The 13,361-nt window shown below is 54.8% G+C and overlaps 7 protein-coding genes across 7 annotated transcripts; 2 read left to right on the top strand and 5 right to left on the bottom strand.

Moving 5' to 3' along the window:
- Nucleotides 1–53: 53 nt before the first annotated feature.
- MGL_3518 (uncharacterized protein) lies at nt 54–969 on the bottom strand (the record flags this gene model as incomplete). Its single annotated transcript, XM_001729431.1, has 2 exons — nt 54–119; nt 202–969. The coding sequence occupies 2 exons, from the start codon at nt 967–969 to the stop codon at nt 54–56; spliced, it is 834 nt and encodes a 277-aa protein (XP_001729483.1).
- A 495-nt stretch (nt 970–1,464) lies between these two features.
- Nucleotides 1,465–2,293, bottom strand: MGL_3517 (uncharacterized protein; the record flags this gene model as incomplete). The annotated part of the gene is made up of 2 exons (XM_001729430.1): nt 1,465–1,509; nt 1,544–2,293. 2 exons carry the CDS (start codon nt 2,291–2,293, stop codon nt 1,465–1,467), a joined length of 795 nt encoding a protein of 264 aa, XP_001729482.1.
- A 1,182-nt stretch (nt 2,294–3,475) lies between these two features.
- Nucleotides 3,476–7,174, top strand: MGL_3516 (uncharacterized protein; the record flags this gene model as incomplete). The annotated part of the gene is made up of 1 exon (XM_001729429.1): nt 3,476–7,174. One exon carries the CDS (start codon nt 3,476–3,478, stop codon nt 7,172–7,174), a length of 3,699 nt encoding a protein of 1,232 aa, XP_001729481.1.
- A 272-nt stretch (nt 7,175–7,446) lies between these two features.
- On the top strand, nt 7,447–9,399 carry MGL_3515 (uncharacterized protein; the record flags this gene model as incomplete). The annotated part of the gene is made up of 1 exon (XM_001729428.1): nt 7,447–9,399. One exon carries the CDS (start codon nt 7,447–7,449, stop codon nt 9,397–9,399), a length of 1,953 nt encoding a protein of 650 aa, XP_001729480.1.
- Nucleotides 9,400–9,625: 226 nt separating this feature from the next.
- Nucleotides 9,626–10,636, bottom strand: MGL_3514 (uncharacterized protein; the record flags this gene model as incomplete). The annotated part of the gene is made up of 2 exons (XM_001729427.1): nt 9,626–9,875; nt 9,963–10,636. 2 exons carry the CDS (start codon nt 10,634–10,636, stop codon nt 9,626–9,628), a joined length of 924 nt encoding a protein of 307 aa, XP_001729479.1.
- A 444-nt stretch (nt 10,637–11,080) lies between these two features.
- On the bottom strand, nt 11,081–12,109 carry MGL_3513 (uncharacterized protein; the record flags this gene model as incomplete). The annotated part of the gene is made up of 1 exon (XM_001729426.1): nt 11,081–12,109. The coding sequence occupies one exon, from the start codon at nt 12,107–12,109 to the stop codon at nt 11,081–11,083; it is 1,029 nt and encodes a 342-aa protein (XP_001729478.1).
- Nucleotides 12,110–12,562: 453 nt separating this feature from the next.
- Nucleotides 12,563–12,973, bottom strand: MGL_3512 (uncharacterized protein; the record flags this gene model as incomplete). Its single annotated transcript, XM_001729425.1, has 1 exon — nt 12,563–12,973. The coding sequence occupies one exon, from the start codon at nt 12,971–12,973 to the stop codon at nt 12,563–12,565; it is 411 nt and encodes a 136-aa protein (XP_001729477.1).
- Between the last annotated feature and the right edge of the window lie 388 nt (nt 12,974–13,361).

Here is a 13,361-nt window from a genome sequence, read left to right as displayed (position 1 = left end):
ATCGACGCGCGACGCTTCCAAGCCACGCCGTGCACGCTCCAAGCGCTCAGATGCTAATTTGACTTGGCGATCCAATTGCTCAAGCCGATGCATTTGCGTCGAGTGCTCGTGTGTATGTGCTGACATGTTGGTCTTGGTATCTTGCAATGCACGCGCTTCTCGTGCCGTTCGCTCCATGTCGGCAGCAACCTGGTCCATCACTGCCATGCTCGCAGCGATATCAGCATCCAGTTGGGTGAGCACGTCCATTTTTGCACTCAGCTCGCGAGCTTTGCGCTCACTCTCACCCAGCGACACACGCTCACCTTGCACCTGCACCTGCATGTCTCGTACGTCTCGCTTGATATCGTCCGGACGCGTCACGATCCGTGCCTGCAGCTTCGTCAGCTCCGTCGACACAATTTGCAGTTGATACTGGACGTCGGTCTGTTTTTGGATCGCATCGGTCTTCTCGCCCTTCAGTGCATCGACCTCAGCCAACAAACGACTTTGCTCCTTCTTCATATCCAACAGCCGGTCTGAATGTGCCAGATTCTCCTCCTGCAGCTGCTTGACACGCGGCTCATCGCTCTTGCGCTGTGACACGATCTTTTCAATCGCACTGCGTGCCTGCTCAATCCCATCTTCAAGCTCGATGCGCCGATTCTCCAGGTCCTCCGTCTCCAGCACAAGCTCGTCAAATTCCGCGAGTCGGTCCGACCGGAAACGAAAAAAGTTCACAAGCGCCGACATGTGTCTCTTGAACCGCTTCGGCGTTGGTCGTGTGAGATCCTGTAGATGAAAGTCATGCACTGTAGCAGCTTCCATCATCGTGCGGACCTCGCGGAAAAACAACAGCCAGGCAACGCCATCTTCATAAATCTCCTTGCACTCCAATGGCTCACATAACGAGTCGCGCTGTTTCTCAAGCATCTCCTGCATCGTACCTGCGAGTGTGTCTAGAAAAGCCAAGTACACTTTCTGGACCATCGCACCTTGCGGTCTCGCCACATCCTCTGCTGTGATAGACAAATTCAGCTCATGTAAGACGGACAATAGCTCTTCCGTGCTGACGGCTGGAAAAGACGTGTAATTCTGATCACCCCCTTCTCTTGCTCCCTGCGACATGGTTTGTTGTTGTTTTTTACGTGCGTGATCTCCTATTGGCACACGCTCCTTCCGAGCCAAGCACTGTGCGTGTCGAGTGTGGGTGCGTGTTGCGTGTCGTTCTCTCTTTCTCTCTCTCGCATCCAACGATCCACACAACGCGTAAGCCATCGCTCTGACGCGCGCGTATGAGCACGTGACATGACACTCTTTCCTCCCCACAGGCAGAGCCACCGCGTTTCCACGGATGTGTCATCAGCGGGTGCAGGGTGCCGGGTGCCGGGTGCCGGGTGCGGATGCGCATGCTACGAACTCTGACCACGTCATCAGCCTCCCTGTCTCCCTGCCTCTGTACCGTAGTGCGACCTCTGAGATAGCCTATGAACCAATCATTTGTTGGAATTCGCCAGAGGCAATAAGTTCCTAGCGTCATGAGCAAAACATGTGCACCACATACCTTGAGGATGTCCAAGCCACCCACTAGCTCGCCTTTCACAATGATCTGTGGGAATGTTGGCCACTCATTCAGAACCTTGAGCGCTTGTCGCACATGCTCGTCTGAAAGAATGTCATAATAGTCGAAATCAACATTCTGTTCTCGCAGCAACGACACTGTCTTTTGACTAAAGCCACAGCGTGGCAAGCCTGGCTGGCCCTTCATAAAGAGCATCACAGTGGAACGTGTCATGAGCTGGCGGCACCTTTGCTCAATATCCTGCTGAGACTCACCGCTAATATCGACATGAGATGGGAGTGCATGTGGCTTCGATGGATCATCACCTTCTTGCATTTCGCCTTGACCAGAGGCAGAAGCAGTCGATCGCGCGGCGTTGGACATGCTTGTTCCATGCATCCCCCCCCGAGAAGTCGACTTCGCATGCAGCTCGAGCGCCTGCTCGACAGCCTGTGGCTGGCCACCAGTCAGCTTTGATAATAGTGTGTGGCCACGCAGAAGGACGATCGTCGGTACAGCCTCGACATCAAAAGACTCAGCCACATCTGGCTGCTCCTCAGCTTCAATGTTCATAAACAAGACATTTGGATACTTTTCCGCCCATGTACGCACGGCAGCCTTCATAGGCTCGCATGGGTGTGCCCAAGACGCCCAAAAGTTGAGCAACGTGACCCGCTCCAAGTCCTGCTGCATCAGCCCCGTAAACATGTCGGGCGACGTGATGGAGACAAGATTCTTTCCATTCGCTTCCATTCTTGTTCAAGTATGTACAATTTCCGAGCGATGTTACTTTCCCAGTGGCCAGCGATAGATAAATAGATAGATAAATGTGGTTCGGATTCGTTCTGCGAGGCCGGTCGATAGGTGAGGGAAACGTCCTTGTACGCAGGTGGAGCTGAAGGCAGCGAGGCAGGCTTTCGATGTTCATAACAGATATTTGCAAATGTACCCACCTCTGCTTGACACAGACGTTGGGAGGGTGGGAGGATGGAGATCTGATCCGATCTGATGGAGAGCCAGGCAAAAAGGTGGGGAGAAGAGGCGGAAAAATACCGAAAGTCAGAGCACGCTACTGACCAGGCTGTAAGCAAGCGTAGTAGGATGGTCGCAAATATTGGTGTACTACAAATCGGCTACGAACTATGCAGACGTACATGAATATGGCCCACTTGACACGATTTGTGCATGTATCCCTACGAATTGACCAAATCGATCCGAGCGCGCATGATGGCGCTCACAACCGGTGTCTGCATGGGACACAAATGATCTTCCCTTCATGAAAAATTGATGGCAACGATATGTGAGTGCCTCACTGATGTGCGGCCGTTGTCAACAGAGTGTTAGAAGGGGATGTGCGGTCATGATAAGACCTCCTCCAACATCGCCTGACTTGCACCACAATCCATGTCCATTCCGTCTCGTGTGGCATACTTTCATGAGCTACTGTGAATTACCTGCATGATTCTTCCGGCACTGGACTAGTGCACTGTCTATATCGACATTGACATGATGTCCGTGCCGATCACACCCCACAGACCGTCCTCTTCCCACGACGTTTCAAACACACATCTGTTGGAGGAAAAAAGCAAGACAGGATGATCTCTTCTTTTGCGCAAGGCCACGTCGCCAAGGACGACGCGTGGCCTGTCGTCCGACAAGCAGATGTGGCCAATCATAAAAGGGGCAAAAAAATAAAAAAAAATAAAGGAGGACAGAGACGGCCGCCGCATAGAGAGTGTGTGAAAGGAGAAAGAGAAAAAGAAAAGGAGTGGAGGGGTGAGGAGTGGAGAGGAATGAAGGCTTCGACCACAAATGGCAGCCGGGGCGCAGGTGAGTGTGGACAGACATGGGAAATGATCAGACTTGCACTTCGTTCCCAAGAAGCGGCCATTTCTGGCGCTCGGCACACATAGGAAGGGTGGCGTCCAAAGTCGGATGACCCGATCTTCCTCGCCAACGAACACACCAACACACACGTCTTGTTTAGACACGCTCGAAGAAGGGGAAGGTGCACTACCCACTTCTGTACTAGATCGATTCAAACGCGCTCGTACGACCAGCCCCGACACAGACATCGGATCCGCCCGCAGCGTCACGCCTGACGCTGAGTATAAGAGTGGGACAGCTGTACCGACGAGAGCCACTGATAAAGACGATATGCCTGGCTCAAGCGCAATGCGCTCGAGTGATGAGTGTGTGAATGCTCTCATGGACGAGTCTCTCAGTCTCGACGATGCACGCGTGCCTCATACCACGCTCGTCCGTGAAGTTGAAACGTGGCGCGCTTCGCAGCCGCGCATCGGCGACACTTGGTATGTGATTCCAGCCGATTGGTACGAGCGCTGGAAAGTCAAGCCGCAAGGGATCGCAGCGATGAACCTCGAAGCTCTTTGCACCAACGATAACGGCAACGTGACGGCTCGATACCGTCCATTGCGTCAGGATCTCGTTGAGCACGCCGACTATGAGCTTGTTCCAGCACAGGCGTGGGACATTCTCGCGTCCCGATACAGAATCCATGGCCCTGCACTGGGCCGCTCCGTCGTGCCTGGTCAAGCGCCTGGTCAAGCGCGCATTGAATTGTTTCCGCCTTGCATCGAGCTTGCTGTGTGTGGCGAGTCGCCAGAGGTAGAGCCATTCAGATCAGCGGCTGCATCCATCGCATCGTCGACGTCCCTGTTGCCGACGGTCCGGTTATCCAGTGGTGTCTCCCTTCGCACACTAAAAGCACATGTGCGTGCTATGCACTTGTGTCCGCGACATGAAGACGCACATGTGCGGTTCTTCCGCTTGCCGCCGTCGCTGAAGCTGACGGCTCTCACGGAGCATGGCATGCTCTCTAAGCAAGCGCTGGCAAAGGCCGATCCCCCCATTGAGCTTGTCGAGGGCACCGACGATGCGACGCTAGCGTCGCTGGATCTCACGGCGCCGTCTGTGTTTCTAGGCATCGACGTGCGTGTGCGCACAGCGAGTGACCCACGCTCGTTCACGTGGCAGGTCAGCACAACAACGAGCGACACTGGCACCACAGACGCATTGCCCACCAGCCATACATCGTCACGGACTGCCATTACGCCCGCGCCGGCGTTTCTGCCGTCATTAGCGCCGCCGGCTCAGCACGGGTCTACCGCGAGGCCATGCGGACTGCGTGGCTTGGCGAACCTCGGCAACACCTGCTTCATGAACAGCGCATTACAGTGCCTAAGCAACACCCACGAGCTCCAGCAGTACTTCCTGAACGGTGTGCAGATGGACGAGCTCAACACCGACAACCCATTGGGTATGGGCGGCACACTCGCAATGGCATACGGCCGTCTCGTCAGTGCTCTCTGGAGCGAGAGCGCATCAGGCGCTGTGGTTCCGCGCGAGTTCAAGACGACACTCGCACGCTTTGCGCCGCAGTTCATGGGATATGCCCAGCAAGACAGTCAGGAACTGTTGGCATTCTTGCTGGATGGACTGCATGAAGACCTGAACCGTATCCACAAAAAACCGTACATTGAAGCGCCCGATTGGATCGGCGGCTCCGACGCGGACATGGTGCGCTTTGCGCAGCAGCAGTGGGATCTGTACAAAGCGCGCAATGACTCGGTGATTGTCGACCTGTTCCAGGGCCAGTATCGCAGCACGCTCGTGTGCCCCACATGCCACAAAGTGTCGGTCAAGTTCGATCCGTTCATGTATCTAACGCTGCCGATTCCCAACACGCGCAAGTGGCGCGGCCGTGTGTACGTTGTGCCGCAGCATGCAGCGCAGCCGCTCGTCCAAGTCGACGTCCAGCTGCCTGCGACAGCGACGGTCGCAGAACTCCGCACCAAAGTGGCCGACCTGTTGAGCATGGATCCTGCATGCCTCCTGATGGGCGAGGTATGGTCGTATCATGTCTACCGTTGGCTTGAGGCCTTTGAGCCCGTGAGCGATATCAGTGCCAGCGACTACATCTACCTGTGGGAAGTGGCCGACGCCTTTACCATGCCGAAGCCGATGAAGCCCACGACGTCCAGGTTCTCGTTCTTTTCTCGTCCTGAGCGCACAGTCGCCGACATCGAGGCCGCGTATCCGCCACCGTCCGACATGCCTGCAACCATCTGCCTGCCTGTGTACTCGTGCAAAGCGGACGGCCCCGACCGCTTCGGCTCGTTCCGCCGCTCCCTTGGCGAGCCTTTTGGCCTCCCGTTCTTTGTGTCTATTCCTCGTGAGAAAGCTCACGATGTCGCGTGGATCTATGCCCAGGTCCTCGAGCAGTACGTGCGCTTCAGTCCCGAGGCCTCCGCCACGGACTTGTGTGCCAAGGCAGCCGACGCCAAGCGCGCGACCGACGCCCGGACAAGCGCCGATCCTAGCACCAGCCCGGATGCTGTGCCGCCGCACACCTCGGCCTCCGTGGTAGAATGCGCCGCACCGCCCGCGTTCCCTTTCGCTTTGCGTTTCAGTGTGCCAAGTGCCGACGAAGCCATGCACCGTGGCGACGATGCGAACGACCAGACAACAGAGTGCATGACGCAGCGTGCTGCTCGTCTTGGATGTCCACCGAACAGCGACGAGGCGTCGCATGCCGCATGGCCCGTCACATACCCGGGCGGTGCATTGTATGCGCTGTGGGAAGGCGCCGTCGCCGACGCGGTGCTGGAGCAGGTGCGTGCGAATCAAACATGGGGTCCGATCTCGCTCGCACAAGACGCCGACTTTCAAAAGGGCACCGCCATGCTTGCTGAAGGCAAGCGGCGCGCGCCGAAATTGCGCCTCGACGACTGTTTGGACGAGTTTACTCGGGCAGAACAGCTGGGCGAAAACGATCTGTGGTATTGCCCTGCGTGCCGCGACTTTCGACAAGCCACGAAAAAATTCGACCTGTGGAAAGTGCCCGATATTCTTGTCGTGCACCTGAAACGCTTCAGCGCCGGGCGTGGGACGCGCGACAAGCTCGACAACTGGATCGAGTTCCCCTTAGAGCACTTGGATTTACGCGATCGCGTCGTCGGCACACGGCTGTGGCACAGTTTGCGCATGGAGCGTGCGCCCAGTCAGATGCAGCTGAAAGAGGGTCTGATCGTTTCTCACGACACACATGACGATGATGTGTTGGCGGACGAGCCTGTGTATGATTTGTATGCCGTCGACAACCATTTTGGCGGCTTAGGTGGCGGTCACTATACGGCCTTTGCCAAGAATCCAGCCGATGGCCACTGGTACAATTTCGACGACTCGTGCGTTCGTCCTGTGTCAGATCCTGACATGGTCAAGTCGTCCGCTGCATATTTGCTATTCTACCGTCGCCGCACGACACGTCCTATCGGTAGCACGTCGCGTGACAGGCTCATGGAGAAGCAGCAGCAGCAGGCCCTTGCCACGGCTTCGACGGCTGCTTCGTGTACCGATACTGCCTCGCCTGGGCGAACTGGACCGCCTGGATCGCCAGCGCCGGTTGCGCCTCCTTTTCTCCCTGCAGCTACGTCCCCTTCCCTTCCTGTATCTTCTGCGCCATGGCCGCCATCCCCGACGATGTCGTCATCGTCGTCTTCCTCCACATCTTCTCCCACCTCGCCGATCAGCTCCTCGACCGATACAAAAGTGCCTCTCAACACGGACGAGACCCATGTCGCCCCTGATCTAGATGATGACCCATCTCTGTAGCTCGCTCCGGTTTTTTTCGCGTTTGTAGGCCCCCGTTGGGCATATGTCGACGATAGGTCGTGCCGTCAGTATCTTGGATGGGGGCTATTTGCTTTCGAACGCACGCACGCCAGCCCGGTTGGGCCTGTACGACCGAAGGTATCACGTGATGTGCCGCATCAGTGCGAGCGCGACGGTCTCGGTGTGGATGCGTGAGGCGTCTGAGCGAGAAGCGCCAACGTCGGCCCAGTTACGTATTTTTTTTTTTTCCTTGCTCTGCTTTCCCGCTGTTCATGGGCCACCAGGCAGACGCCACCTGTATGACAGAAGAGGCCTCTGAGCACAGCACACCAACACAACAAACAGATCAGGATGATTCTTTGCATGCAGAAGAAGAAATTCCCACGATGCGCTTGACATTCCAAGAGCAGGATTTCTGTGTGTTTCCATCGCCACACGATGAAACACCAACCGTGTATATGGACACATCGTCAAAAGACACCGGCGCTGAAGATGCACTGGTTGGCGTACCTGCGCCGGAGCTGCACATAGACCCAGGTGTATTCTGGGAGCCACTGGATTCGCTGTTTGCCGCATTGCGTGTGACAGATGCACTGGGCGAATTTCTCGAGGAAGGGACAGAGCTCTGTTTGGCATTTCCAGATCTCGAACTCGTCCTGCATGAAGACAATGTGTATGCACGTGAAATCTCGCTCCATGATATCTCTCAGCTGGCACTGGGATTCGGGTACCATGGCAGTCTGCACGTGCTTGTCACAGAGACTCCTCGGTTTATTTCGCAATACAATGCACTGGCCATGATGATGAGTGGTGCCGCGGACGATGACAATGAAGCAGCCGAAGACGAATGGAAAGATGGGCAGATGGATGAAGTGGAGGCTGAGGAAGAAGATGTAGACGAGGATGACAAGGCCGAGGACGGCCAAGTGGATGAGGATGAATCCGGCGATGATGACGAGGCTGATCAGGCCGACGACAGCCAAGTGGACGAGGATGACCCCGGCGATGATGACGAGGCTGATCAGGCCGACGACAGCCAAGTGGACGAGGATGACCCCGGCGATGATGACGAGGCTGATCAGGCCGACGACAGCCAAGTGGACGAGGATGACCCCGGCGATGATGACGAGGCTGATCAGGCCGAGGACGGCCAAGTGGGTGAGGACGACCCCGGTGCTAATGACGAGGTTGACCAGGCCGAGGACGGACAAGTGGATGAGGGTGAACCCGATGCTAATGACGAGGCTGACCAGGCCGAGGACGACCAAGTGGATGGAGATAATGTCAGCGAGGCCGGCAAAAACAAAATGGTTGGGCAGACTAAAGAGTCACTGCACAAAGAAGCGGATGATGTACATGCGACATATAGTGGCGATGAAGCCGTGCACCGTGAAGAAGCCGAGGATGCTGACAAGACAACCAATGCCGCGGACGAGAATGACGCAGGCAGCGTGAATCACGATGCCACTGCAAGCAATGTGCCGTTTGCAGAAACCATTGGGCATGCTGTTGATGCAGAGACTCGTCCCTCGAATGGCCCGGTGAGAAACGATCTCGAGTCTATCGATGTGGAACAGAGTCCTAGCCATGTCGATGACAACATCGAGGAGACCACCGTTGGGCACACCAGGACTGGAGAGAACCTCGATGCAAACTACGACAAACACAGTACTTTCGAGAATGGTCTCGATCACGGATGTAACGCCCGCCACTCGCATGATGCTAATGTTACTGACAACAACAAGGCCTGTGACGAAAAACCTCGAGACACGCTTGCCGATGCCGTCGTGAGCTGCCCTATCCCTCGTGCGAACGACAGTGGTCGTGCCGGTGAGTCGACAAACTATGATACCAGCACCCCCATGTCTCCATCCCCCAGCAAAGCCGAGAGCGTCGATCAGCATCGTCCCGCTTCTTCTCCATTCACAAGCGTGACATACGATGACACATCCATTCGCCATACCTCCTCGTCGTCAATCGAGCAGCGCCACCATATACAGCATACATCAGTCTATGATGACGGACAGCTTGTGCATGAGCATGACGTGTACTCTGCACATCCTTCTAATGCAAATGGGTCGGTATTGTACGACGAGTATGACCAAGCAGTGTACGAAGACGACGAGCCCATTCATGGTGCAAGTCAGCCTCACTCAAAAAGATCTGCTGTGCCTGAGAACGGCAGCCCGTCTGTATCTCTTCCGAAGCGGCCTAAAACATCTTGATCCATTCGTTCTGTGCCGCCTGCGCTCGCGCGCGTATATGTGTGTGTGTGAGCATGGCCGGTCGGGTGAGTATTTTGCGTTTCATACTAACTAGGGTCGATCTGTTTGTGTGTATGTTTGTGTGTGTGTGTGTGGGAGGGGAGGGGAAGGGAAGTAAGAAGATGCCATCAGTCCCGTCAGACCCCATATAGACTTTTGGTCCTTATGTACCTGCTTCTGTTGTTTCCTACTTCATCTGTATACCCATGAATGCCATGTTGTTTTCTTCCAATGTTCTGGCCTTGTCTGCAACCACGTTCCTAGAGGGTGTGCTGTCATTCACATGGACAGCTATATCGCACGTCCATCTCTCACGCGTCAGTCCGACGCGCGTGGGATCAGCAGCTAAGGACCGATACGTGCTCCACCATGTCGAATGGAGGTGCGCGTCAGGGTCATCTCGAGCCGCGCTCTGTGGGCCAGTCTGCCACGGTTTACTGGAGGGAAAAAAAAATGTTAGTCGAATCTGATAAGCTGACTTGGTTGACCCAGCTGAGAGTGGAAGAAGGATGGGTCGGACTTACTCGAGAATATAGTGGATCATGCGTACGTGTCGATCGTTCCAAAGGTCGCGATGACATCTACGAAGTGTCTTGAGTGCGTTATAGTACCACGGAAGAACAACCCAATGTTCACGATACATGTCCGCGAGTAGATCTTGATCAGGGAATCGGTACTGCGCGATACGCTCGGCGTGCTCTCGCATAAATCCGTGAATGGCTTCAGAGTGTCTCATGCTTGGACGCAGCACCACCGTTCCACTATTCATGAGATGGTGGGTTGATCGTTTCCTCACAGATCTTGGCGGTGGATGTGGTCGAAGCGCATAGCCACAGTTCTCTGGTGTCCAATCCGGGGGGTATGTGGGTATCGCATTTGGGTTGCAAGTACACGCCAAGCCGCTCGCTATAGTGTCGGGCGGTAGTTCTAGTTCAAATAGCTCGTCCATCTGCTGGCACATGAGCATGTCGGAGTCAATCATAATCACTCGGTCATATTCATAGAGCTCGAATGCACGTAGCTTCGTCCACACGTGTATGAATCGCTCCGTCGCCATGATCTCGTGAGGACGGTCTACATGCCACACGTCCACATCACGTACGATACATCCCATTTGCTGAAGTACTTGCCGCGTATTTGTATCGACTGTGGGTGTGACCATCACAACAAATGGATATTGTGTCTCGCACCGTTTCATCGTGTAAACGAGCACGGCCAAGCATGGCAAAAACGGTGCATGCGTGAGCAGAGTCGCCCAGCACGCTCGCTCTCTGTTCCCTCTCGAGAGCAGCGGGCCCTTTTCATTCTCCATGTACATGTCACCGGGCAAGCCGACATGTCCACGGAGATGCCTCGTGCATCTCGCCCTCCGCGCCCTTATGTTGGAAATATCTGTCACGTTGACGCACCACACGTGGAGGCATGTAGGCATACGTCGCCACTGCCCAATGTAGAATTGGGCCCATTTTCTCTTGTCGCGAAATCCCTTGGATACGCTGACGTGATCGACATGTTTGCTCGGTCCACGCTCTCCACACAAACAAAACTCGTCCTATGCTTGACCTATATGTCTATGCTGGTACGACCGCCTCCGATGCAGCAGCGAGCGGTGCTCCACGCTGCTTGATGTCCATCTGTTCGTCTACCCAACTGAATGCACGTTAGCACCAACCAATCCACCAGCACACAGAAGGAATACGTACTCAACCAATGCACGACCAAACAGAACCTTGTCTTGACCTGGCTCAAACAGCGCCTCATGATACAGACCCTTGAACGACATCAATTTCACAGAGCGACCAAGACCCTTCAAATTCTCGTACAGCTGTTTGCTGCAGTCCCAGCGAGTGACCTTGTCACCTGTTCCATGACAAATCAACAACGGGAGCCATTCCGGCCATCGTTTGTAGTCTTCAGTCACAATCTTTGGGCCACCGCTCAAAGGGCCATACAAGCACCGCACGTACACATACCAGCTACTCATCGGGTTCATCTTCACATCACGCACGACATTTGGATTGCGGCTAAGATCGTTCGCAGGTGGCACTAGCGGCAGCATGATGCGCGGCAGCCAATGCAGCACGTTGCGTACGATCGGGATCGACAAAGACGTGGGAATGGGGAAGTGAATATCAAGCCATGGCGACAATAGAAGCACACCCGATACCAGTCGCTTCACGTCTTCGGCCGGCGGAGAAGTCGGCTCTCGAGTGAAGAAGCCCGACGAAATACCTCCTCCCATGCTATGTCCCATGAGAAATAGGGGCACCTGATCCGTTCCCCATTGCTTATCCAATCGCGAGCGCATCATCTTTAACATACACGCAACATCGTGAAACTGGTCTGGCCACGTTGTCCATCCGTGCGTCTTGGCACGGTCTGGTGACTCATGCCACGTTCTTCCGAAGCCAAGCTGATCGAATCCCGACACCTGATAGCCGCGGTCTGTGAACACGGGGAACACGCCTGTATATCGGTCGCAATAGTCAGCAAACCCATGCACAAATACGATCGTGGCTTTCGGTGCAATCAACTTGTTCGTTGAATCTGTGGGGCACCAGTGCTTAAGGTAATACTGTTTCTTTCCGTCTCCACGCAAATCGTACCATTCTTCCTTTGTGATGCCCGGGTTTGGCACGTCAATCTCGACTTTGAACTCTTCCGATGTCATTGCACACAAACTAGATTGGACGGTTTGGCAACAAGCAGGGTCTATAGATGACAGTCCCTGCCTTACTACACTTCGTTTGGCTAGCACACGTGTATTATGTAGTCATTTATCAGACCGACTTTTGTGTCTCGCGGATACTCCACATGCTCGATGGAACTCTGACCTCCCCTCTAGGCCTGCTCGGATCGCCCGAGCATACCAGTGCACATCCACAAGGCATTCAAGAGAGACACACACACAGACACACACATAACTCAAGACCAAACTAGTCACACCAATTCGGTAGCCAAAACGGAGTTCGTTATGAAATTAAAAGTACATACACTAGATAAATACCAGATGAGTGCAGCAAAGGTCACCTATGCAAAACATAGGACCAACCTTTCTGCATGTCAATACCAGCGACAATGGAGGAGAAGTCGTCAATGCACGTATGTGAAAAGAATAGCAAGCTTAACTGCGCTCGCCACGGAGACGACGCGCCAACGCAATGTCCTTGGGCTGGATAGTCACACGCTTGGCGTGAATGGCAGCTAGGTTCGTGTCTTCAAAGAGCGAGACAAGGTAGGCCTCAGCTGACTCCTGGAGGGCAAGGACAGCCGATGACTGGAAACGCAAGTCGGTCTTGAAGTCCTGCGCGATTTCACGAACAAGGCGCTGGAATGGCAGCTTGCGGATCAGAAGCTCTGTGCTCTTCTGGTAACGACGAATCTCACGCAAGGCGACAGTACCAGGGCGGTAACGGTGAGGCTTCTTCACACCACCAGCAGTGGGGGCAGACTTGCGTGCTGCCTTCGTGGCAAGTTGCTTGCGGGGAGCCTTACCACCAGTTGACTTACGGGCTGTTTGCTTGGTACGCGCCATACTTTACTTGATAATTGGGATGATGAAAAGAGATATGTCGGAGTAGTGGGATAATTTATACCACGTCCTCAGGGAAATTTTAGGCGCGGTAAGGAGTGCCATGCATGGGAACGGATCGCGTCTGAGCGCGGCGGATCAAACGCGACTTGCAGGATCACACTCCTACGCGCCCGTGATGCTAGAAGCACGCGCGCACACACGCGCATAATGTACAAAATCAACCCAATCCAAATCACCCACCACACGTGACATCACCCCCGATTACCAGAATATCACTCCCGATCACCCAGTCACACACCGACACTGTGATCTCGCCACTCAGATCACTCCAATGCGACGCGTCGCATCATTGTGATGTCGGCGCTCAAAGTCTGCTCCTAGTCTCGAG

Source organism: Malassezia globosa (genome assembly GCF_000181695.2).
Source record: "Malassezia globosa CBS 7966 chromosome Unknown mgl_sf_9.1, whole genome shotgun sequence".
NCBI lineage: Eukaryota > Fungi > Basidiomycota > Malasseziomycetes > Malasseziales > Malasseziaceae > Malassezia > Malassezia globosa.
The sequence above is the reverse complement of the archived record's forward strand: the minus strand, read 5'-3'. Positions and strand labels throughout refer to the sequence as shown.